General features: G+C 32.4%; 1 protein-coding gene across 2 annotated transcripts; it reads right to left on the minus strand.

Moving 5' to 3' along the window:
- Nucleotides 1-439: 439 nt before the first annotated feature.
- LOC134233976 (low-density lipoprotein receptor-related protein 6-like) lies at nucleotides 440-24820 on the minus strand. 2 transcript variants are annotated; one of them, XM_062716028.1, is made up of 21 exons: nucleotides 24584-24820; nucleotides 16213-16672; nucleotides 15676-15937; nucleotides 15344-15488; nucleotides 13024-13134; nucleotides 12460-12708; nucleotides 11734-11890; nucleotides 10195-10335; nucleotides 9719-9827; nucleotides 8373-8520; nucleotides 7819-7938; nucleotides 7097-7333; nucleotides 5836-6022; nucleotides 5429-5550; nucleotides 4487-4637; nucleotides 4017-4135; nucleotides 3475-3603; nucleotides 2945-3124; nucleotides 1733-1795; nucleotides 1411-1573; nucleotides 440-998 (listed from the first exon to the last, which is right to left on the minus strand). In XM_062716028.1, the coding sequence occupies exons 1-21, from the start codon at nucleotides 24654-24656 to the stop codon at nucleotides 737-739; spliced, it is 3588 nt and encodes a 1195-aa protein (XP_062572012.1). In that variant the 5' UTR covers nucleotides 24657-24820; the 3' UTR covers nucleotides 440-736. The 2 variants fall into 2 exon arrangements, with proteins under 2 accessions (XP_062572012.1, XP_062572013.1); XM_062716029.1 differs by lacking the exon at nucleotides 1733-1795 and having other exon boundaries at nucleotides 24584-24817.
- Between the last annotated feature and the right edge of the window lie 1767 nt (nucleotides 24821-26587).

Here is a 26587-nt window from a genome sequence, read left to right on the forward strand (position 1 = left end):
TTCTTAACAACAAAATATATATGTATATTCCATAAAAACATATATTAATCCTAGTTACATTTGTAATCACATTTATAATCATTCTCATTTTTCCATATTTTGAAAAAAAATCCATTTCTGTTTGGCAAACATAACTACAACTATGCTGCATAATGCAAATATTACACTTTGTGAGTAAGCTATATCTTATAATGGAATGGATTTCATTGTTTAATAAGTAATAATACAAAAAATAACACAATGCTTCAAATTAACTGATAAATAAGTTAATTTAGCACCAGAAAATGAGACGTTCACGTTTTTGAACAAAATATGGTGATTTTACCTATCGAAGTCATAAGAACTGCAGAAATGTAGACGAAAATTTTCTGTATTAAAAGGGACTGTACCGTATGAAAAGTCACCGGTATTGAAGAAAATAATGTTTAAAAAGTGCTACTTTCACATTTCTCAATGACATTCATCTTAAATATGGTTACATTTGAGCTGAAAATCTCTCCATTAAAGAATTTGGAATATAGTGCCCCTATTTGCTTTTAAGAGGGAAAACAGGTATTGACATGCGAATATATGAACATCTAAAATCTGCGTAGTTGTGTAAATTTTCAATGACAGGAATAAAAAAAAATTAATAACTCATGCAAAAATAGGAATCATAGAACCATACATCAATATTCATAACAGAGATGTATGTGATCACATATTGCTTTGAACAACACTCTTAACACAAGCCCTTCTAATATTTATAAGTTGTCATGTCAACTGATTTGAAGCCTTGCTCTGACATGGTATTGGTAGCGTTATCCTTATCTGGAGTCTCGTTTCTGACTTTATAGAGGGGGTTTTCCATCCCGGCCTGGCCTGGACCCGTCGTCGGCTGGTGTATGTCGCCGATAGACGTGTACCGGTCATCTACGGGAGCATCATTGTTCACAGAAATATCTGGAACGTTCGGGGAATTGACAAACTTTGCATGACTAAACATGTTAGCGTTCCTCCTGAAAGGATATATCAAAATAAATATTTGAGCATTTAAAAAAAATCAAAAATTTCTTCTGAATTATTATCTGAAGTAAATGATAACAGTCTTGTTATATGTTCTTATATGTATGTATTTACTTAAATTATCACCATATAAAGTGACATAAAAGAGAATGCAATATCATTAGAAATATCATCAGAAAATTGTGTCGTTTAAACCAATTTGATTCATCTTATAGATCAATCATGATCTTGATCTAAGTAATGTGCATCAGATCTTAGCTAGAATAAACCTGAAGTTAATTGTTAACTTTTCTAATGAATTGAAATACAAATGTATGACAGAGAAGATTGTAAGCATATATGTAAGAACTGAGTAACTTTAACATTTTAAAATTATGCAACTATGTTAAAATGTTTCAGGGATACCTTCTATACATGAAGTAGACGATTCCGACGATGATAACGATGAATATCAGAATGATGACGATAATGACGGCAGCAAACGTCCCAGAACTGACGCCAGCTCCCGCGTCCTGCGTCTGCGCGGCAGGTTTAATTCCTGGCGGTAATTTAGTACCAGAAGGAATACCTAGAAGAATACAAGGGGTGGTTCTAAATTCCTTTCTATTTGTTTCATACAGGTAAGTTTTATCAAATAGCTCAATTTTAACCACTTCATAACATATATGCTAGTTATGTATCTGATTTATATATACATAAAGCAGAGTTAGTTGGTGGAATGACGTACTTGAGGTAGCAGTAGTAGTAGTGGGTTGTGTTGTGGCCACAAGGGTGGTGGGTATTGCTTTACCTATATAGGTATGGAAAAGCAAACTATACTTTGTATTAATTTCAACTGAGGCTAAATAGTACAACTACTGTGAAATCACTATTTTCGTGGGGGTTAAATTGTCGTTGGTCTTAAGGTATGAAGAGATCCAAACATTTATGTCAACCACAAAATGTTTATCTTCACAAATATTACTATTGAAAAATTCTTCAACCACGAAATCAAACCCAACATTAACAAATTTATTTTTCTCAAACTGCCATAATTTGACCCCTCGACAATATGTGATTTTACAGTTATATATTCATGATTATAAGTAATAATTATAAGTAATTTTGATCTATTTCTATTACAGTCAGTATAACATATAGTTGAATATATCTGCAATGCATGTATTTGGTATTTCGATCGTAATCTTTAGACACTCTTGACTATTATTTTCACATTAGTGTCGGTAACATTTTTGAATATATCTGCAATGCATGTATTTGGTATTTATTGTTTTCACATGACTATTGTTTTCACATTAGTGTCGGTAACATTTTTGAAAGAAAAAAAATATATCCCCTTCAAGAACACTGAAAAAGAGACACATTTTCTGTGTAAAACTTCTTTTTTTATAAAAAAAAAATTAATCCAAGTAAAATTTCGATTCCAAATAGGATTCATTTGGTTAAATGAGAGAACCCGTTTTTGAAAGTGAAATTAATTTAATTGAATGGATGAATACAATTGGAAAGTGTCAAGGGAAAAAAATTGAATACGGATGTAGGCTGAAATGTGTACATTTATTTTGAGTTTGTTATCCAAAACCATAGAAATAAATAATGGATTGTTTTAGTCTAATCTAGATAAGTGATTTGTCATAAAATGATTATATTAAAGAGGGCTCATTATACATATTCTAACTTAAGTTTCAGCTATTTCATCATTTTTACAATATTTCATCATTTTTACAGCATTTCAAATCCGTACTTTTCATTCACTACTATTTATACCAGGTAGCTATTTACTACAAAGCGTTAAATTAAATGCCACAGAATGAAGAAAGTGGATATATTTTTTTTAAAGAAACATCTCATTAAAATCTTTTACGAGGAAATGAAGCATATATAATAAATTTTAAGAGAGGAAATCTAAAAATAAGAAATCTAAATTCAATATACGTACAAAGTGTGTTGGGGTCTACGGATTTTTGTTGCATCCAGTTTAAGTGTTCGTTGCAAGTTAATTTTCCGCTTAATGCTTTTTCATATCCAGTATTACACTCGTAGTCACAGGAAGAGTTCACATACCCACTGCACGTGCTTGTAAAGCGACCATGTAATATTGCCATTTTACATATCTGGACTATAAAAATCCGAATTAAACCATAATTAGGTCAGAAGGAGTTAATTATAAGAAAAATTTTCATCTTTTGTTTCTTTTATACAACCATACAACTGAAGCCATGTACAGATCTTATTAGAAAATATTCATTTTTTTCTTTTTTTCTTATGATACTAGAAGCAAATCAATATATGTAGCTCTTGGAAAATGTAGTTTTAAACACTTTGATAGAAATATTAAAATCGAACTTTTGAAATAAGTTTCTTTGATAGCTTTTACAGAAAAAGAGCATTGGTTGCATCGTAAAGTTAGGAATTCTTCAATAATTTAAGGATCATTTTTCTGATTAGATTAAATTGACCAATTCTTACCTCCACTGCATGTTCTCTGATCATCCAATAGAGTTACACCATCTGGACACCCACAGGAACGACGGGAATTAGGCAGTGGGAAACAAAACGTGCTACAAAGCCCGTTATTTACGGAACATTTTGGATGGACTGTATAAAAATTTTATTGTGAAATTAATTAATTCATTTTAAATTTCAGTAGTATATAAAAAATTACTCTCTTTTTCTTAAGGGTACACTTTAAAACATTCAATATAGATACTTATTTTATTCATTACATTCCTGACTGTATCCATTTTTCTGTATATAGATTCTCTAGTCTATAACTTACCTGACTGTATAACAATATACACACTCAATCAATACATTCCTATTATATTGTTTTTCCTTCAAAATTTACATGTAATATTCAATCTATCAGATTGTCAAAAGTTTTGGCTGTAATAATTAATTATCCTCAGTCTGGTAGCTTGATCAGTTATCTTACATGGTTCTGTATTGTCTCTAGCCTATAATATACTGTACTTCAGTTTGTCTGTACACACTGATTGGTCAACAATTACCTGACCGTACATCAGTTTGTCTGTAAACACTGATTGTTTCTAGTCGACCAAACTCAGCTACAGGTGTCATCCATCCTACCATTACCACAGATGACGCTTTGTTTATCTTTATAATTTCTCTAAAATTAAACATAATTATTGGTTCTGTACTACACGTACTTTCAATGTATGATAATCACAGAGTCAAAGTGTGAAAATTAGAATGAGTCATGTTACATTACATTTCACATTAATTTAAACTATACTCAAAACAGTTGTCATAAATTTCATTTAAGTCTCAATAATATACCGGTATCATGGAGTTGAAAGTAGGCCTATTTACTAAAAGCTCCAATGTTTCAAAGACATAAGTTTTTATTTAAAAATACACATAAGATTTATAGATTATAATATTTTTGTTACTTATCCATCATTATTTAGCGTTATCTTTTTTTTTATGAATCATTCATTAAAATTTGTGAGAGACCTACTGTTTATGAGTGGCCGTAGCGTAAACGTAATCTCCACTGATGGCAAGGTGTGCAAATCCAGCTAAAGAGTTCACATGAAGCGTTTTTCTATTGGTGCCATCAACGTTCATAGAATTAATTCTGTCATTGTCAATGTAGTAAACCTTGTTATCTGAAAAGAGAAAAGCAAAGGGATATGGCCATACATATAATAATAATTTATTTTAAGCAAGGTGTCAAATTTTATGAATGACAATCCAGTTTAATAAATGAACTTGCTAAATGTTCAAAATTTGGCTAAATACAATGTAAATTGAACTGGCAAAGAAACTCCCAAATAAAATCCAATCTTGTTTTATAAAAGCCCTAGCTAGGAATAAATCGTAAAATTAAAAATTGTTACTTAATGTTTACTGAATATGAACAAACAGTAACCAAGCTCAGAGGTCCATTGAATTGTTACAAACTAGAAATAGAACCTTCGCAGACCTCTAAAACATCGGAGGTGTTATTCAGGAACACTCGCTGTGTGAGCAGGGAAACGTAAATATCCGTAAATGATTTTAATTTGTGAAAATAAAACCTAAACAATTAGTAAGAAATTCGGCGATTTTATCAGTGATAGAATTTGCTAAATGCCACATGAAAGAGAAATGTTTTATATCCTTCTATCACCATCTTAATTGTCAACATCCTACTCCATTTTTAAAAATCTTTTATATGCATAGCATATGCTTGCTTATTGAATCAACTAGGAGACATGGACTCTATATTTATTTGATAACTGTACTAATGTTAAATGGTGGAGATAACAAACTGTGCTTAACCTCAGAAAGTCTATAACCTGTTCAATTGTATAAATGGGCAAACTCTACTGAAGTAAAATCATCAAAAGAAAATAATCAATATTCATTGATGTTCTTTTGATTTTTAATTCAAGAAATAAAATGATAAATTGTGAACCTGTATAATCTATTGTGATGGAATTTGGTGCTATCATTCCATAAGCTACGAGTAAAAGTGGGTCGGTGCCATCCATATTAGCTCTCCCGACTGATCCTTCCCCGTCTATCCAGAAAACATATCTGTAAAAAGTAACAACTACAATTGTATATGTGAGACATTTGAGATACATTTATTAAAAATATCATAAACTCTTATAATCATGTCAGTGATTTCGAATTACCAATCATTTTCTTTATCTCAAAAATCTTCAGACACTGGATATTTCAAAGTCTTTTGGTGCAATCGACTTAGAGATATCGAGGTTTGAAAATATTTAAATCTTCTGCATCTTCTTGATATATTAACATTATCTTATCTCTATATGTTTTATTTTTTTGAAATTAAATAGGAAGAAGATGAATTACCCTTTGGCAGGATGAAGAGCCAGACTATAGGCTTTATCGATCCTGTTGAGGATGGTTTTATGTCTGTGAGACTTATAATGGACCACACCAATACGTGAATACGCAATCGTCCACGTATAAGGGTAACCCGTGTAGTAAATGTTCCCGGTGGAATGGTCCACGGCAAGGCTGTATACAATGTAATTAGCTGAAAAAAATACGTCTTTATTAAAATACCTAGTATTGACGACAACCCATGTAATAAATGCTAATCTAATTGCCTTATCCCAACAAAAAATACTATAGTAAACTATAGTAAATAAAGTTAACTATAGTTAATTATAGTATCAAAGTAAAAACTTTGGAACTTTGATTTACTATGGGGAAAACTTTGGAACTTTGATTTACTATGATGAAAACTTGGAACTTTGATTTACAATAGTGAAAACTTTAAAACTTTGATTTTCTTAAAAACTTTGAAACTTTTAATAAGTACTTGGTTTTTTATTCCCATTCTTTACATTTTATAATATTTCAAGGTTAAAATTAATAAAAACTAAGTTTTTTTCCCCATTCTTTATATTTTATGATATTTCAAGGTTAAAAAATAAAAACCCAAAAATGATCCTTTCCCTAAGAAAACAAGGTATAAGAAATGAATTTTAATGTAAAGGTTGTCTCGTGCCAAAAAATCTTTAAAATCTATTTAATTTGATGTTATGCAGATGTAAGGTAAGTCTCATTTATGGAGAAAAAATAATATATTAGAAAATAAAATTTATGTTTTTTCAGAATCAGAATATCTGCTTCATCAAATACAGTCAACATTTTTTTTTGTTTAAAAAAATGATTTTGAATTGACGACTTTGCATTTTTGAATTAAGATGTACAGCAAAAACGAACCCCAACCAACTCCATATCCAACCGCTTAAAACGGCTGAATAATAAAAAAAATAAACAAAAATACACAGGATGATGTTAAAATAATAAAAAAAAAACACGTTGAAACTTTGATTTACTCATGTTATTATAGAGAAAACTTTGGAACTTTGATTTACTATATTGAAAACTTTGGAACTTTGATTTAATTACTATGGTTAAAACTTTGGAACTTTGATTAACTATGGTCAAAACTTTAACTTAAGTTTACTATAGTATTTTTTGTTAGGGATGCACTGATCAAAATTTGCAAATTCTCGTTTAACTCTGTTAACACTATGCTAGTTTTTTTTTAAAAATAAAATGCCTAGAATATAGACACTGCCTTAATGTATAACCTCACCCGGTGAGTACACGATTTCCGTGATGTTACTGTTCAGTTTGGTTTTTAGAATTTGATCATCCATATAGTCTGACCAGAACACACTGTTATTGTAGTAAACAGCGGCGAGGGGGTCGGCCGGTTGAGGAATGTCCAGTGCGGACACCGCCTTAAGTGGTGGGTTGTCATTCAGGGATATCTGGTATATCATTCCATGGTTAAAGTCCACAGCAACAGCAAAATTATCAACTAATGCTCCTATAATGAATGATCAAAAACTGAGGTAGCGTTTGAAATATAACGGGTGAAATTGACATTTTATTGATAAGTATTCTATATTCTCTATTTTTTTCTTTTTCTTTTATTGTTTATTATAGTTAATAAATTTTACTGTAGATCACTTAATATTCGCAATTCCTTATTTTCGCGAGATTGTCATTTGTTTTTAATCAGTCTGCTATAATATTCGTTGATTTAGTCATGTTTTCTTTTGCTATATATAGTCTGAACTTATACAAATAAACGCAAGAAAAAAAAATCTCGAACAAATGGTCTCGCGTAATTAAGCAAAATGATGTTGTCAGGAATAAATCATGATTCACAGCATTTCATTAAATTATTTCTCTTTATTGCTGAAACAGTAAAATATGCAGAATATTGTACTAATCGAGCTTTAAAATAATTCTATCTTTAAATTATCCTGACTTGTTTGTTTTGCTGTTAACTGCTGTATGAAGCCGTACTTGTTGTGCAGTTGTGTTTATCCCCCTGAAGCACAAAACCAAATCCACACTCACACACGGCATCGGATCCTGATGGTACACAGATCTGCTCGCATCCTCCATTGCTTACGTCACATTTGTCTATCATTAAGAAAAGTAAACAGTCATTATTATTCAAATGTAAACTATTTTTTTTCTTTTAAAATGCTCGAAGGTGAAAAGGTTGTTTTTGAATTTCAAAAAACATGCATGTTTGCTATCAACAAATATTTTGGTAAGGTTTACAAGTTATTCTTGTTCATCACAAAAAATCATGTGTTGGTCATTACCATGGAATCCGTAAGGTAAGAGAGGGGGACATTTAAACTTTTATTGTTATTATAAATATGTGTTATTACCTTGGAAAAAGATCAAAATGCTTTTCAATGAATCCCAGAATTAAAGTTTTTCAGAGTATCCTATGCAATTAACTATCTTGTTTTTGATGTTCTGTTTACATTCCAATATTCCATTTTCTTTTAAGATATTTTTATATAAACTGTTGATTAAAATTAAACTCATTTGACATATCTTACTTTCTTCTTTTGGTTGCAATGTTGGGTCCATTATAGATATGGCAGTTATTTCCTGGATACCGCGTACAATTGGATAATTTACATCATCTTCGTGGTACAAATTATAAACTCTGAAAGAGTTATTCCCTTTAGTACTGATGGAATAATCCTACAATAGGATAAAGAAAAATTTGATTTGCTTAACTGAAATTCTTTGATTCTGCAGGAAATGAAATGATGCTCATAAAGTTGCATTCCAAGTGGCATCTAAATTACAGTAATCAGAAACTGAATCTAATGATAAGTATTTATTTAATCACCATGCTTCATTAAAATTATGGACTTTTTCTGATAATTTTGCTGTCATATTTATAAACCAGAAACTATTAGGAATTCCTTTAATCTATAGACATAATTCACAAATGTATGAAATCCTTAATTTCTTTCATTTTTTCTTTATGTATTTTGTCTAAGTTATCGCAACTTTTTCAAGTAGAATTAAGACTACTGAATTAACGTAATAATTTGTAGATTCCAAGATATTGCTAGTGAAACATATGAAGATAACGAACAGTATTCATGATAAAAATCCATAAAATAATACAAAACAGGAACAGAGCAAACACGGACCTTCAAAACATCAGAGGCGGGATCAGGTGTATGATATACATGTATATTAAGATGTTTTTCCGTACGATTTCTGATGTTTTGACGTTACTTAAAAACATATCAAAAGTAATGCATGTTTTTATGATATGTTGAATGATGACAATGCGAGCGAATGTGTAAAAAAAAGTTTAGTCGTTAACGGATACACATGGCCTTTCAGGGAGTATCTCCTACTCACTGAAAGTCCCACTGCGTTATTAAGAACACCTTCTATGATGCCAATGCGAGCGAAGTTTCGTTGTGGCCATTCTAGAGAGTATCTCCTACTCACTGAAAGTTTAACTTGCAGTCATTCGAGATCCTTCGATTAAAAATAGTCCTTTGTGACATTCTCACCAAAAGTGATATCCTATTTATATAAATATATATCATTTGATTTATTTTCAATACAGCTTAATTGATATACCTGTTCATTGTATTAGATGTATAATTATGTGTAGCTGCCCTACATATCACCAGCTCATTGTTGTAGGTCTGGGAAATAAATGTTGAAAAAAGCCATTTTCTCTAATTCTTATAACATTGCTAGTAATACACTTGCTATCTCTGTGCTATCATCAAACTCGGTATTTTTATGGATATTTAACAAAAAACAGCAACGATATTAATAAATCATGTTGTATGTTTTATCAGCAGTGACCAATAAAACATTAATTATTCATTCAATTTCAAAATTCAGGTTTGATAGTGTTACTTACATTGTAAATCAGTAGCATTGTGTCTGGTCCCAATAAATGTGCGGTTGGGGTGTGGAATTTATTATTTTCACTCAGATATGTTAATCTCTTATTGCTTATCCAAAATAATCTGTGGATGAAGATAATCATATGTAGATAACTTATTCTCAACTAATTCACCGTTGCTACAAAAAATTATTCATTACTCGCAGTGGAGTAAGGGGATGAAGCTTTTTGTTGCAGAAATGACGCTTATGTCTTTAATAAACGTTTCACATAAATTTTTTTTTATATATTTCTATGTTTGTAAGATTATGTTATTGTGAAAAATTCTTAGTTTTTAACTTCAAATATGTATCCTGCTTTATTTTTTCAAATAAAGATGTCCTTAATTTTTCATATTAAGTCATACGACTAAGACGAAGAATTTGTCGAAAACAAAATCCTCCCACCGTCACAACCAAAAGATTATATGACAATTGACAATCATGGCTTACATATTAAGTTTAACATCGTAGAACAGACCCGAAGGGTTGGAGTAAAGATGAGTCTGTTTCGTTGCTCGTTGTCCTCCAATTAGATTTCCAGATTCAATTTGCAGCATAGAATTGGCGTCAAATGATATCCAATAAAGTTTACTGAAAAAAAAAATAAAAACATGTTGTACACAAAATGTAATTCGCTGCTTACGCAAATGTTTTTTCTTTAAAAAAAACAAAGGAAAAATTGAATTGAAAACTATTAAATGTTACGCCTTCTCTGATTCTAACATTTTGTTCTCATATGATTTTTTTTAAATAACTTGCTTTCTTAGTCAGTCACTATGAGCATACATATAAAAGTAATAAAATATAATAGCAGGGATGTTATATTAGAATCCCACCCTGACGTTTCGGAGGTCCGTGTTTGCTCTGCTCCTATTTTGTATTGTTTCATGGACTTTGATATTAAATACTGTTCGTTATTTCCATATCCTTCAATAAGAAGAATTTCTACCTATTTCCATTTTAAAGCTTAATTTAACAGTGGTTATTTCAATTGATATGCCGATTCTCAGTGAATTTGAAATGAAAGACACCAAAGACTCTCTCACACCAGTTTCATGTTTGGGTGTTTTACTGACTACAACGAAAAGGGCCAATAAACAACTACATTTTATAACAAAGAAGATGCCTTTCCATCGAAAGTCTTTACTTACATAATAAAATACCATTATCATCTGTATATGATATTCATATCTCCAAACTTAATCTCACGAGCATGCTCTGAATTCGATCAATATAGCAATATGGCAGGCTACTGAAAGATACGTTGATGTACAAATTTCAACCTCGTTTAAAATGAACATTCCGTAAATCATACAGTCGCTATAATGAATTTAAAAAAAAAACCTAAGACAAAGTCATATTTTGGTTGAGGTGTTTCATAAAAACGTTTCATCTGATGGGTGGGTGTTATATCTACAAGACCAATGCTTACTGCGGGTGTAGTCGGTTAGCGGGGGATACTTGCTCCCCCTGGGCACCTAGCACCACTTTTTGATTTTTTTCGGATGTTTAATGACTTAATCGCTTGTTTATGTCTTTTGTGGATGCTTGAGATCGAGTCAATGTGTTCTCCGTCTTCACCTGTTTCATTACAGAATTCCTAAGGTGTGTCGACTATCATTTTAAGACTCGCAAAAAGTGAGCAAAACCATAGACACCAATAACATGTTAGTTGTGTCTCTACCAATATAATATTTTGGATTCAATGATTGAAAAAAAATAATGAACTACCGTATAAGTAGAAATTTTAGCGAGGATTTAATTTTGGCATTATTACCGAGGTTGCCGGGATCGCTAAAATTGAATATCGTTAAAAATTAACTGCGTATTATTTGTAATAGCTCTTAAATGTGCATTTTAAAATCGCTAAAATAACATCTCGCTAAAAATAAATTACCAGTTTTTAAGGACAAATCGCTAAATTTGCGTCTCGCTAAAATTTCCGCTTATACGGTATAAACTGTTAATTGCAGAACGTAAATTATTTACTTATTGTGTGGATCAATAGCTAAATCCCGGGGACTGCTAAGTCTTGTAAAGATTGTGTAGTCGGTTTTTGTGTCACTGTTCAGTGACATCACCTTAATCTTTCCCGTATCAGATTCGGACCAAAATATGTCATCGCCAATCCACGAATAGACCAATCCTAAAGGAAAAAAATATTAATTTCAAAGGCAATGAAAGGAGAAAGACATCTGAACTGGGGAGTTTGTCTTGATAAAGCCAGATGATCCATATCCACAACTCTCAAGTGATTTGTAGAAAGTGTCGTTTGCTTGATGTTCAAGATAAAGAAGAGATAAACAACAAACAAACAAGTATATGAACAACTGCTTATAATAATCAAGGCAACAATGTGCATGAATGTCCAGGAGTTAAAAAATTTAAAAATTAAAAAGAAACAGAAGAGAATCACCATAAGATTGTGCAACTGAAACAGAAGACCCAAACAACTTTAAATTTCAATATTTGCAAAATGATATCTATATATAAAACGAAAAAGATAAACATCATTAAGTTCTTTGTGTCTTTTCTTAATTTCTTTCCCAACATCGCCGGTATTTAACGAAATGTTATTTGTGATCACAGACTAATTTAACTGAGCTATTATAAGGAAATGTTATTTGTGATCACTGACTAATTTAACTGAGCTTATATAGGGAAATGTTATTTGTGATCACAGACTAATTTAACTGAGCTATTATAAGAACGTACCAGAAACATTTCCAGTGGAAGCCAAAGACATGTTTTGATTGGTCACTAAATCATACAACACGATTTCGTCTCCAGCGGCAAATATAACTTTGGAGTCATTAGCTGCCACGGCTATGTGTGTTATGGTTTTGTCCCAAGTTAAGAAACAGGAAACATTTGGAGTTAGATACGTGATTATTCGGGCATCCAATGAGCACAGTAAGTTCTGGCTGGAAAATATTATCGCTTTGCCGTGCGCTGAATGGGATGCTGGAATACATAAGAGAAAATGTTACATTTATGGGAAAACATATCATTTAATTATTAACAATTGATAAAAACATTTATTTGTATACTGTAAAATCACATATTTCCGTGGGGTCAGATTTTCGTGGTTTTCGGAAATTCTCTCTGTTTGTGGGGATTTGAATTCGTGGATCAAGAATTAATGAGTACATATGTATGTAACATTTTACACTTCGTGGTGGGCATGAATTCGTGAGTCTCGTCATACCTCGAAAACAACGGAAATTAAACACCTACGAAAATTTGCGATTTCACAGTATTTGGCATAGGATACATTACCATTACAAGATTTGTTGTCTGGATTTAGAGTATATCCTTCTTTACAATGACAGACGGCTCCGCTGGCTGAGTTTGTACAGATGTGCTCACAGCCTTCGTTTTGGCATGGGTCTACGTATAGAACAATATGGTTTTAAAAAGTCCCCCCCCAAAAAAAAACAACCTCATTTGCAGGTAACGCATTCAGCTGCATGTCCTTCACAGTGTCATTACATCAATGAATGATAAATATATTTTTAATAAATTGGTTTAGTAAAAAAATTACTTAAGGATGAAGTTTACTACAAAATATTCCGCTAATAAGAACAAACAAGAGGCCCATGGGCCACATAGCTCACCTGAGAATCTTTTGTCATATTGTTCTTACCAGATTTCCCCCTTGTAATACATATTGTGACCCCACCCTACCCCAAAGATCATAATTTACACAATTTGAAATCTACACTACCAAGGATGCTTCCACATAAGTTTCAGCTTTTCTGGTCCAGTGGTTCTTGAGAAGATTTTCAAAGATTTTTCCTATATATTTCTATGTAAAATTTTGATTCCCCATTGTGGCCCCGCCCTACCCCCGGGGGTCATGATTTGAACAATTTAGATTCTACACTACCCAAGGGTGCTTCCACATAAGTTTCAGCTTTTCTGGTCCAGTGGTTCTTGAGAAGATTTTCAAAGATTTTTCCTTTATATTTCTATGTAAAATGTTGATTCCCCATTGTGGCCCCGCCCTACCCCCGGGGGTCACGATTTGAACAATTTAGATTCTACACTACCCACGGGGTGCTCCCGCATCAGTTTCAGCTTTTCTGGCCCAGTGGGTCTTGAGAAGAAGATTTTGAAAGATTTTTCCTATATATTTCTATGTAAAACTTTGATTCCCCATTGTGGCCCCGCCCAACCCCCGGGGGTCATGATTTGAACAATTTAGAATCTACACTATCCCAGGGTGCTTCCACATAAGTTTCAGCCTTATTGGCGCAGTGGTTCTTGAGAAGAAGATTTTTTAATGACCCCACCCTATTTTTGTCTTTTCTTGATTATCTCCCCTTGTGAGGAGTCGCCCGCGTGGCGCAGTGGTAAGAGCGTCTGCTCTAGAGTCGCGAAGTAAGAAGTCAATCCGTACGTCGCGGGTTCGAATCCCACTGCGGGACGTGGAGGCCGGTCCTTCGGATGAGACTGTATAAACCGAGGCCCCGTGTCGTAGTGGGTGCTGGCACGAAAAAGATCCCACACTGCTCGAAGGCCCTGAGTGCCGAGCATAGGACAAAATTTGTAGCCCTCCACCGGCAAGTGGTGGCGTCTCCATATGAGTGAAAAATTCTCGAGAGGGACGTTAAACAACATACAATCAATCAATCAATCCCCTTGTGAGGGGACTTGGCCCTTCATTTTAACAATTTAAATTTCCCTTCACCCAAGGATGCTTTGTACTAAGTTTGGTCAAAATTGACCCAGTGGTTCTTGAGAAGAAGTCGAAAATGTGAAAAGTTTACAGACGGACGGACAGACAGACAGACAGACAGACAGACAGACGGACAGATAGACAGACGGACAGACAGACGGACGGACGGACGACGGACAAAATGTGATCAGAAAAGCTCACTTGAGCCTTCGGCTCAGGTGAGCTAAATACCCTATGGATCGTTTCACGGTAACTGCGGTGCTCTTTTGCAGGGCAAAATGATATAGTGTAATGAAATATGACGTAAAAGTAATTGTTAAATTTACGTCATTTAATTATCTCTCAACAAAAGCATCACCAAACGTTATTATTTTGCCCTGAAAAAAGTGTAGTACTGCAGTTACCGTGAAGGGGCTAATCGCACATTGTATACCTATAGCTTAATTTAACATATTGCACTTTATAACATTTTCTTCCTGTCCCCTGAAACCTGAGTAAACGTCATTCTTAAGTTAACAGCTGGTCAATTCGTTAGCTTCAAAGATATAGCGTGCAAACCTTAACTTCAGTAGATTATTAACTTAAATGTATAAGTTTCGAGATTATTGTTTCCCAAATAAAGGAAATTATTTTAAAAGTGGAAATATATAGAATGAAAGAAAAGTAAATTTATATATTGCTTTTACAATTCTTCCTGAAATTCAGGGTTAATTAACTCTTCACTGTGAAACCCATAACGGAAGATTTTTAATGTCAGTTGGCCTTAACCATGAATTCATATATATACATCGTTACAGTTATAATCCGATTCTGAGTTGTAATTGGTCGCAATAAAATGTAGTTAAAGCTTCCACCATCATAAAATGTATTTGACCATGAATGTGTTTGTATATACATTCACAGTAATGTGGTGCTTACTTGTAGAGGTGGTCGTTTTGTCTGTGAGTGCCGTCAGCCCCCAGGGAACTTCCCAGGTGAATTCATTTCTCCACGTCTCCTGATTTGTCTCAATCCCAACACAGAAGACCAACTCATCGTCGTACTCAGTGGCACAAATCACATTCTGATAATTGATATAAAAAAGATTAATGATAGAAACGTCGTTTATCTCCTTCACGGATAAATCTGTTCATGGACGAAAATTTGAGATGCTAGAATTTCTAAACTGAATTTTGTCGTCTCCATATGAGTGAAAAATTCTCAAGAGGGACGTTAAACAACATACAAACAATGAATTTCAAAACACATACCCTGTACACTACAATATTCGTGATGAATAAATTGATGTTCCTCGAACGGTAGATAACTTTCCGATTCCCGCCATTGTAATCACTGCTTTCCAGTGTATTCCTATAATTGTCTGCCCAGTATAAAGTCCTTTGGGTGGGATCAGGGTCACATTTCATATCAGGAACCCATAGAAGGTTCCTAACTATTATCTGTCTGTTCTTTCCAGACAAGTCGGAACGTTCTATGAAGGCAGTTGCTTCATTATTTGACCAAAACAGATATCTGAAAACAAAGACATAGTTACTTTAAAAGCATGTTCTTTTAACATTATTCTTGTTTTTGTCGTTTGTGTGTTTGTGCGATAAGCATTCGCACTATCAGAAAAGAGTAAATTAAACACGTCATATTAAAATTATATATAACAGAGTGTATCGACTTTTAGAATACCATGTACACGTTTTTTGTATGTCAAAGGATAATAAAAATTATATCCAAAAAATACATCACATACACTTTTACTTATTACTTAAGTTTGGCAAGAGTAATGAATAACTAACCCATTGTTCGGATCCACTGCAATGGCCCCAGGTGTTGAAAGTTGCTCACTTATAAGAACCTTATACACAGAATTATCATTAGCGTCCACTGGCTGCACAGCTATCCAGTTATATAACGCATCTGTCCAATACATATTCCTCGATACGTGATCAAAAGCTATTCTACTGGATATAGTATAAGATATCCCGCCGTGGACCTCATACACCCATCCAAAGAGGGAATGGTTCATCCATATATTAAAATATTCTAGTTTGAAAATAGCTTTAGATAAACCCTCCATGAAATATAACGTGTTGTTTCCGTCCCACTCCATGCTCATTATTTCAAAGTCGTAAAATCTAAATGCCATTGTGTGTTCTTGGGGTTTTTGGTTTTTGGAGAACTGGTTGATGTAGCCTTCAAATGTGGTCATTCCTCCATTATACCATGAAGAGCTTGGTAAATCTGACACAACTAAACCTGAAAAAATAAACCTGGTAATAATTTACAATTCAGTTAGTAAACAGTATGACAGTAATTGTCCTGGACTGTTTAATGTCCTAAACTGTCTTTTTAATGTAATTTGTAATTGTACTTACCTCGTTATTGGTCATTTGCAAAATATATTTTGTTAAAACAACTGAGTGAACACATAAGTACTCTAAAGCTAATATTACAAAATGATTGAGTTTCTGACTGACAATATTTATGTAGTTTTTGGAGATCAAGTTTTCCAACAATCTGCCAGAATTCTAATTAGGTACCAATAGTGTACCGTTATTAACACGCACATTTTTGTATTCGTATAAAGGGAAACTTATCAAAATCTAAATGAAAAAGAGACGACTTTTGCATTTGCCTTCAATGCAACATTCCCTTTCTAAGGAAGAAATTCTTCAAAAAACATATGTTAGTTTTGAATATTTTTAATACCCCAAAGGATCAAAACAAATTTGAACTACCATACATATATTGGATTCCGATACTTCACAAGAATCCTTACAAAGATACATAGCGGGTTCCAGTAAATGTTCGACATAGCCTCTTTCTTTACTCCTCGCTAAGATATTAACAGTAGTGAAGGAAAAACTTCAAGAGTACTGTGCAACAATATATTCAAGAAGTGGTATGAATCAGTTGTAGATACTTAAAAATTTCAAGCAATTTTGCTCTACGTATGAACTATCTCTTATACGAGGTAAGTTATTGATAAACAAGTTGATGAAACAAGAATTATCTACAGTCTCGTTGAAAGTCATCATTTCGTAAGTTTTGTTTTTGATAAACTGGTAATGACCTTGTCAGCAAATACAATTTATGATTGAGTCAATGATGACTGACGTTTTTCATACTAATTGTCCATTATTTATACACTGAATTGACGAAGGATTTTTCCGTTATTTACCGGTCATGACAAGGAGCACACGGTGGGTGTGACCAGTCGCAGGGGATGCTCATTCCTCCATGGCCATTGATCTCACCTCTGATGTTCTGGAGGTCTGTGTTTGCTCTGCTCCTATTTTGTATTGTTTAATATGGACTTTTGATCTTGAATAATGTTCGTTATCTCTATATGTTTCAGACATATTGATGACGTTTTATAAAAAACAATATTCATTTCTAAACATACGCTGATGTGTGACATGTATATCCCTTTGAACTTGAAATAAAAAAAATATCCAAAAATTCGGATATGCGTATCTGTTTATATTTCATACTTTATTAGAAATAGACATTTGGTCTAAAAATAAAACTTTATGATAAACGTAATAAATTTAAAACTTTTATATTGTCATCTTCTCTTCTTTTTGTAGCAATGTACCCTAATCACAAATATATCGACACTCTGGTTATATGTTAATGTTTATGTTAAAATCGAATGCTGATTGATATTATTAATCCGATATAATGACTTTTTAGCAATATATTCAAGACGATTTCGTTTGTCATAATGATTGTTGGGTCATTATTTGCACACCGAATTTTTTAAGACCTTTTTCATTTACCCGATCATAATAAGGAGCACACAGATATGTGACTGATTAACAGAGGAAGCTTACTTCTCCATGGCACCTGATCGCACCTCTGAGGTCTTTAGAGGCCCGTGTGTGCTTTGCTCCCATTTTGCATTGTTTCAATGAAATTATGAGCTTTATAACCGTTTGTTATCTCCATATAATTTCAAAAAACAGAGTTGTAATCAAAATGAAAAGTGTGAACCATGCGTCTACATGTGGAACGCTTACATTATCCAAAAAGGAAAAATGTTTCTAAAATGTTAGTTTATCTTTCTAAACAAAATCTTATCTTATAAAGGACGTAATTCATTGTATTTGCGACTATGACATTAACAATCATAACTTTATCTGATATCTACGAAAACAGACAAGATTTTCATGATGAATGTACCTAATAATGGGATTTGTCGAATGCCCTTAATTCAAAATAAATCTAAGCTAAAATTTCACGATGCTCTTTGTTCTAAAATAAAGATTATCTTCTTCAAAACTGAATGTTAAAAATATAATGTTTCATATATGCTAGTTGTAATACGTCATTCTGAAGTTTGTCATCTCGCAAGTTGACACAGTACAAAATGAAAAGAATGAAGTATACCGTGTGCTCCTTGTCCTGATCGGAAAATAACGGAAAATTCCGTCCTCAATTCAGTGTATAAATAATAGACTAACAATTAGTATGGAAAACGTCAAGCAGCATTTGACTCAATGATAAATTGTATTTGCTGACAAGGTCATTGTATCGCCCAAAGAACTTACGGAATGATGATTTTAAACGAGTCTGCTGATATTCTTGTTTCATCAACTTGTTTGACAATAATTTACCTAGTTTTAGAAATTGTTCATACGTAGAGCATGCTCTTGCATATTAAATCAACTGAGTTATATAAACGTCATATGCAGATGATGAAGGTATATTGATGCGTAGGTAAGGGAAGTTGACGATAGAAAAGTTAAAGTCATCACGTTTATCATAGAGCTTGGTTGTTAGATTTCCATTAAAGTCTTTTTCAAGTAAAATATCCAAATATGAAACAGATGTGTCAGACTTTGTGGTATGTTTTATCTCAAGCTCACCAAGATATATCGTTTCGACATAGGAATGGAAATAGCTATTGTTAATTGGCAATACGTCTTCGATATATCTAAATGTTGAGTTGAAGGCCACAGCATGTGTTTTCTTTTTTTTCACGCATAAAATTTTGCACAAATTCTGCTTCATATGAATAAGAAAATAGGTTTGGTAATAACTGGGTGCAATTGGTACATGTACCCATCGGAATTCCAATAGGGAAGACCTGGTCTCCAAAAACAATATAGATATTATCAATCAGAAACTCAAGCATCTTTTTGATGTCAACTTCATAGTACTTGTTTGTGCATTCAGAATGTGTTTTAACAAACTAATTTTGCAAATGACCAACGGGGGCATAAAAGTAAAGTACACTCTCAGATAAATGGAGATAAAGAAATCAAACTTAACTTTGGTTGTATATACATGTATCAACATTTTACCTACAGCTGATCATAAAACACTGTTATTGGTTTAAATCCTCTATATGTACAATCTGGTACAAATTGACGAAGTGCAATAAGAAAAGACATCTTAGGAAACCATTGTTAAGATGAAAAACAAAGTACACTACTGGGAGTATATTGCAAGGTAGATGCACATGTATTAAAAGCGTTGTTGGATTTAAAAAGAAAGAAATCCTTACACAAGTCTTTTCTCATGAGTGATATTTGTAAATATAAATTTGTGGAAGCAAATAGATATATGTACGCGTATTACTGTTAGGATTTTGTAACTATGAAGATGAGATCACGTTTTTACAAATTATCTCTTCATTTAAAGGTTAAATTAATTTTAAAAAAAATAACCATTACCAGTGATATTTTTTGGGGATGCGTACACAAATAAATAACATGTAGTATGTACTTATATATTTATCTGTATTTGGAAAGTGAAAAAAATATCCTAAGTTAAAAATCTGCCAGAACAAATTTGATAAGATGGATTCAGCAACAATGAGATATTAAGACCTCAACATATCGGGATATACATGTAAATATATATTTAATGAAATATTTCGCAACTCTATCATTGTGTTCGAGTTCGCTGAGCATCTTCGGTTTAAGTTCATCGGGTCTCTTCTGTGCATTAAGAAATTTGCTGAGGAACACCAAGTTTTTTTTAAAGTTCGGTAAACATATTTTTCACTTATAAGGGTTCGCTAAAAGTGTGTTTCAGGTTTATAAAATCTGTTATTTTTGTACATAGTCCCGCTCTACTTAACAAACAATGTCTTGTTTACCATTAAGTTCTATTCATTAAAAAACGTTTCCCCAATATTGAATATGTATACACACGATCACTTTATTGTTTACTTTTACCTCTATGCTTGACTTATATATTTCAACTTCATATTTGTAATTATTATATATCATTAACTCAAAACATCTCAAATTATCAATATAATTGTTTTAACCTGTCTATATAATGTATAGATAGCAACAAATAGATTTTGGCCATATTTCTGAAATAATGAAATATACGGAGATAACAATTAAAAAAAAATTGGCCTTATTTCTGAAATAATGAAATATATTGAGATAACAATACAAAATTAGAGCAGAGCAAACACGGATCTCCAAGACATCAGAGATGGGATCAGTTGCCATGGAGGAGTGAGTATCTCCTGCCGACTGGTCACACCCGCTATGTGCTCCTTGTCAGCATCCTAAATATTAAATGGCACTTGCGGACATACTTGCGAAATTTTCTAATGTAATAATAGAATGCTTTACGAGTGGGTGTATTATAATTTTATATTTTGTTGTGCTTGCCGCAGTTTTTCACATCAGACAACTCTGGATTTGTTTCTTCTCAATGGAATCTATGGAACTTCGAGATTTAAAATAACTCATTTTTATTTATCTTTGATATTTCGTAATAAAAAAAATTAAAGTTGTTTCAGAAATAATTATCTGCTCAAGCAGAGAATAAGACAAAGATAGTTTTTTATTCTCAAAAATATCCATTTTTGCCTATTCATTTTCTTCTAAACATTATGTATGAAAATTCAAAAAAGAAATAGATCATAACTGTAATAAAATAATTCTTTACAAGTAAATAAAACTAACTAACTGGTGAGAAATAATATTAGTGATTTCGATTTATACCTTTATCATTTACAATACTTTTTTTACAATATAAACTAAAAGAAATTTAATTACATTTATTTAAACAGTTATAAGAAAAGGGGATAGCATAAGTCTGGTATCTCATTGTTTATACCTTCATCTCATTCTGTATCATATCTGCATGAAGATGCTATTTTAGTTGTTTTAAACAATCTCGCTCGTTTAGTAAATGTGTTGACCATTAACCCGATTTTTACAGGGCAAAAAAGTAAAATCTCATTTCTATTCTTAATGTTTAATTCTAAAAGTACATTTATTTAAACAGAAAAAAAAACTTCCTTGACTCCACTTTACTGCGTAGATCAAATATTTTTTTTTCTGGAATGTCGTATTATGCTGTTAGTAATATGTTTCTAAGGATAATAAATCAAACATGTTTTTCTGCGTCAGATATATCAGGGAATATTCTTTATATTCTGTGTCAGATATGGATATCATGGTGTCGTATTTCGATCGTACATGATGCAAACTACATACATTATCTAAAAAGCAGATATAAAATACCTGGTATATAAAACAAGTATTTGAATTGGCTATCAGAGACCTTTTACGGTTAAGAGGAAACAAACTGTGTAATATGCCAATAAAATATGAAGAAAACAAGATAGTCAGTGATTTTTCTCTTTAAATATCTTCACTTTCTCCTTCACCTTCACCTGTTATTTATGTATATTATAAAAATGTGGTATTTTTACAATTTTACAAATTTGAATGATAATAATATTATGATATTAAGTTATATCAGTGGTGTGTAAAGATGACTATCTCAGATGTAGGTTTTGATTGATGTAGGTTTTGATTGAGGCGTCCCGTGTCAAGGTAAGCCTTAAACGAATCTGGTGTTTCTACAAAAGCTGGATTTGAAAACATGCATCCTGAGTGTTGGCAAAACTGTTTTGGAAATATGTCAAGATATTAGAATAGAAAAAATTAAAAAATATGTGAATATAATGTAATAAAATATGAAGATACCAAACAGCAATAAAGCTCAAAAGTCCATAGAACAATGCAATTTGCCAGCAGAGCAAATATGGACCTGTGAAAACATCAGAGGTGTAGTGCCTAGGCGGAGAAAGAATCCCCTTGTCAACCGGTAACATTCGCTGTTTACTTTAGTACTGATCGTGCAAAGGGGAAAATCTGTAGACAATTTATTGTGTAAATAATGGTTTAACGAGATTAAGTGTTTGTTAAAAGTATACAGACGAGACAAATGCATGTAAACATATCACATTTCATTATTTTACTGTTTAAGTATGTCTTCATTTAACCAAAAAAGATAGCAACGACACATGGTCCACTGCTTCATGTCTTTTTGCACAATGCAATAAAATGTAACCGATATCCCATCATTTAATTGTACAGAAATATACCGAACAGATTTAGAACATTCAGCACAGTAGATGTTTTATAGGCTACCAACTATTTTAAAGCAAGCAATACCTACAATTAGGACATTGCGTCTGTGGCTCATGCAGTGTTCGACGGGAAAATCTGTTACTCGTTCAAGTGACTACTTTACAAAATGACTGTCTCAAGTTACAATTTAAATGACGAAATCTGTACCTTTATCAATTACAAAATTGTAAGGAAATGAAGTCAAACATTAGGATAAAAGTCAAACCCAAAACTTGTGAAGATTATGAAATGTAATGTTACAAAGAATGGTTCTGTTGTACAATAGCAAAAGTCCTACGCAGAAGAAGGGAGTTATTCTCTTACTGTTATGTACAAAGTACTGTTTTCAAGTAAGCACACTAACGGCTGGATTGAACCTGACTGTTATAGATAAGCCTAACTTGATAAAGTCTAAACTTTTAAAGTAATATATATATATATATATATACCCGGTACTTTCCTTGCATATTTGATATGTGCTCTAATCTATATTGTCGAGTGCAATAGGTAACTTTTAACACACATTTACATTTCCATTTTTTTTTTTTGTATTGACGTTGATTATTCATCTTCTAAAATACTTAAACATTGTTAGGCCAAGACATATATATACTTATTAGGTTCAAGAAGAACGTGACGTCGGCCATTTTGGAAACATTCTAATACCCAGTTACTAATAAATGCAAAGAAGTTAATTTTATAAATGAGAATGTACTTAAATGTTAGTACTTCAATGAAATTCAATACAGGTATATGTTTATATAATTTAATTCTCGTGATTGGAGTTTATAGGGTAGTATGTATTATGTTTAACAACATCTATCTGGGTTATTACCTTGATTTTTATGCGCAAGAAAGTGTACGATTTTCTAATTTTAGAACTCTATATAAAAAGAATATAATATTTACTCAAGGTGAACAAAAAATGCGTCATTTCATAATGGAATTAAATTATCAACAGATAAAGAATTAAGAGAAAAAAATTCAACTACATGTACTAGTAAATTATGCTGTATATAGATGTAGAGGATAGTGTATAATTCTAATTTACATAAAATTTGGTATGCCAGTTTGTCCCCAAGCATCTCAACTGTAAAATTAATCCCAACAAAGTTCAATAACTGTAACTTAATTTCTTCAGACTTGATCATTGTTAACAATTACATTAGAGACATCTAGCAAAAGCATAGACACTATATTTAGGCTTGTTTTATTCTTTTCTTTTTTTATGTTTCGACAAAAAAAATTAAGCAAGGACAACTATTCTTGGGGTTATCGAACTGTATCAGATTGTGGAATTCTATAATCAATTATTGGGCTGTTAACTGAGGATTTTATATCCGGTATTGCAGGGTCAAACATTGGCTTAATTCTCTAGAATTGGGGTAAACAACATTTTCAGACATTGTACTAGACAACATAAACATTACGTAATATTCGTTAATTTTTTCTGTGATGAGTATAATGGATTTTGGTTAAATAAGTTAATAATACGACCGGAACTGCAAGACTTGGGGGTCTTTTGATTGCGAACAATGCCATTCATAAGTTTCGCACCGGTAATTGTTGCAGATCAATAGTTTATTGAACCCCTTAAAACCCAAAACAAAAATTAATCATCAATCGTACAAAAATATTATTTAACGATTCCTCGTTAATGGAAAATATTAAAGTCAAATTTCCCGTTTTAAGACCAGACTCATGGACTCTGTAAAGTGAAACTGTATCTCAAAGTATATAAGTAATTTAGAAGTCAAAAGGTGTGCATTACCTGTATTCTGCGCCGTGCAGAGCTCAGTCAGCAAGAGAACGACCCCTCCTAGGGTCCCCCAGCGTGTGTCCATCTTCTACAGGTATATAGGTGAATCTGGTCTCCCGAAACATACACAGGTCTATTGATACTGCGCGTAATTGGATCACATAGTCAACGTAAATAGAAAATTTATTGAGGTTGATCTGGGTGAATGAGTTGCAGTGGAGCGTGAATCTCTGGCTGTTGAATGGTACTTGCACATATTCTTAAAATGGAGCTCTATTGTTCTTTTTGTTTATTTTAATTAGCACCTCTTACATAAGAGAACGTTTACGCATTGGTATGTATACATATATACACAAAATGTGCTCGTGGCAGTTATTTAGAAGTCTACATTTGCTTTTATGTTATCTTTTAAAACATCTTTGAATCTTTTTCTTAAAATTCGTTGCACTTACAAAACCTTATTTTAAAACAACATTTATTGTGACAAAAAAATCTTTATCATTGAAATCTTGAAACATTCACTGATTGCTGACGGCTTCTGAAAGGTACTGAAGCACGGGAAAAGGGGCTGGAGTTAAATTTACATACCTTAAACTTTCAAAAAGGTTCTTTTGTAAGGAAAGATGGACGCTGGTGAATGTTTTTAAAAAATTCAGAATAAATTTAAAGGTCAACCACTGCCACTATGCGGTACATAAAATATCGGTCCCTGGTCCCCTGCAATAACTCGGGATATCTCGCCATCATAAGAGATAGTTCCTCTCACAGGTGTGAACTGTAACAAAATGGCTCTCCATCTGCAGCGGAAAGCATAATTTATTACATAACAATCAAATAAACTCTGTTTTTACTTTGGAGTACATATCAAAATTATTTTTTTACATATACACAAGGAAGTAAAAGGTATATTGAGGAAATTTGATATAAGCTTTTTTTTAATTTGTGACCATTACCAAACCAGAATTAAAATGACAGCATGAAACATGTAAAATACCAAATAAACCAAAAGCTTAAACACTTTTGTAAATCAGTTGCAGTTTAAAGTCTGTTGACGCTCTCTTGATTGTAAAGGTAAATTGCTTTCCACTACTCGGACAAAGGGAAGCCGTGACTTGCCAACAACTGGTCTAAATAGGACCCTATCTCAAATACTTCACCTATGTAGTTTACCTGGGCGAAATCATGAATGGAAACAGAATTCAAAGAGAAAGACACAAATTAAATGCCTGAAACTTCGTCTGTGCTGTTCTTAAGAAATTCATATCCTCTGACATACATGCTGAATTTGATGATGATTATCGGGTGAAAACAAAAGCATCTTAAATTGTTACTTTAATTTCTTATGACAATGTCCTGATGTGGTTGAACGATATATTTTTTTTATTTTGACGTGCAAAAGTATTTTGAAAACTATTCTACCGCGCAATGGTTTCTCAAGTCACAATGCTAACAAACATGTGTGATATCTCCTTGACAACTCTATGTTTTTATTTCAGTGTTGTGTTTTCATTTGTCCTCCATCTACAAATTATTTTTCAAGTTGTTGGCTTCATTTTAAACAGGACATATTAATTCCTTTTCGCTCGTGTCAGCGGTACTGCTCAACTTACTAATTGAATTCAATGTTTACCGAGGCTTCCGTAGAAGACTCCTTTGAGTTCTCTTTACTGTGTATTTATTTTCTTGACACAACCGAGTTATATTTTTTGACAGGATGCTAATTACATATATGTAGTTTGTTATACATAGAAAATCAAAAGTGCTGATTTAGCATCAGATTTGCTTTTATTTTGTCTTACGATATTATTTTGCAACAGATGTCTATTAATTGTTGAAAAATATAGAATAGATATAGTACTGATTGAGTTATTGTTTTATTATCTTTTGCACGAAGTGCTTCTTTTCCTTGTTTTTTCGGTTCAAGAGGAATTGGGCCTGAACATATGAGAAATACTTGAAATCCTGTTATTTTGTACCCACAATAATATTTCATATGTGCATAGAGAAATATAGTAA

The sequence above is a fragment of the Saccostrea cucullata genome, unplaced genomic scaffold (assembly GCF_032062105.1).
Source record: "Saccostrea cucullata isolate Sc308-1 unplaced genomic scaffold, CSIRO_AGI_Scuc_v1 ctg81, whole genome shotgun sequence".
Taxonomy (NCBI): Eukaryota; Metazoa; Mollusca; class Bivalvia; order Ostreida; family Ostreidae; genus Saccostrea; species Saccostrea cuccullata.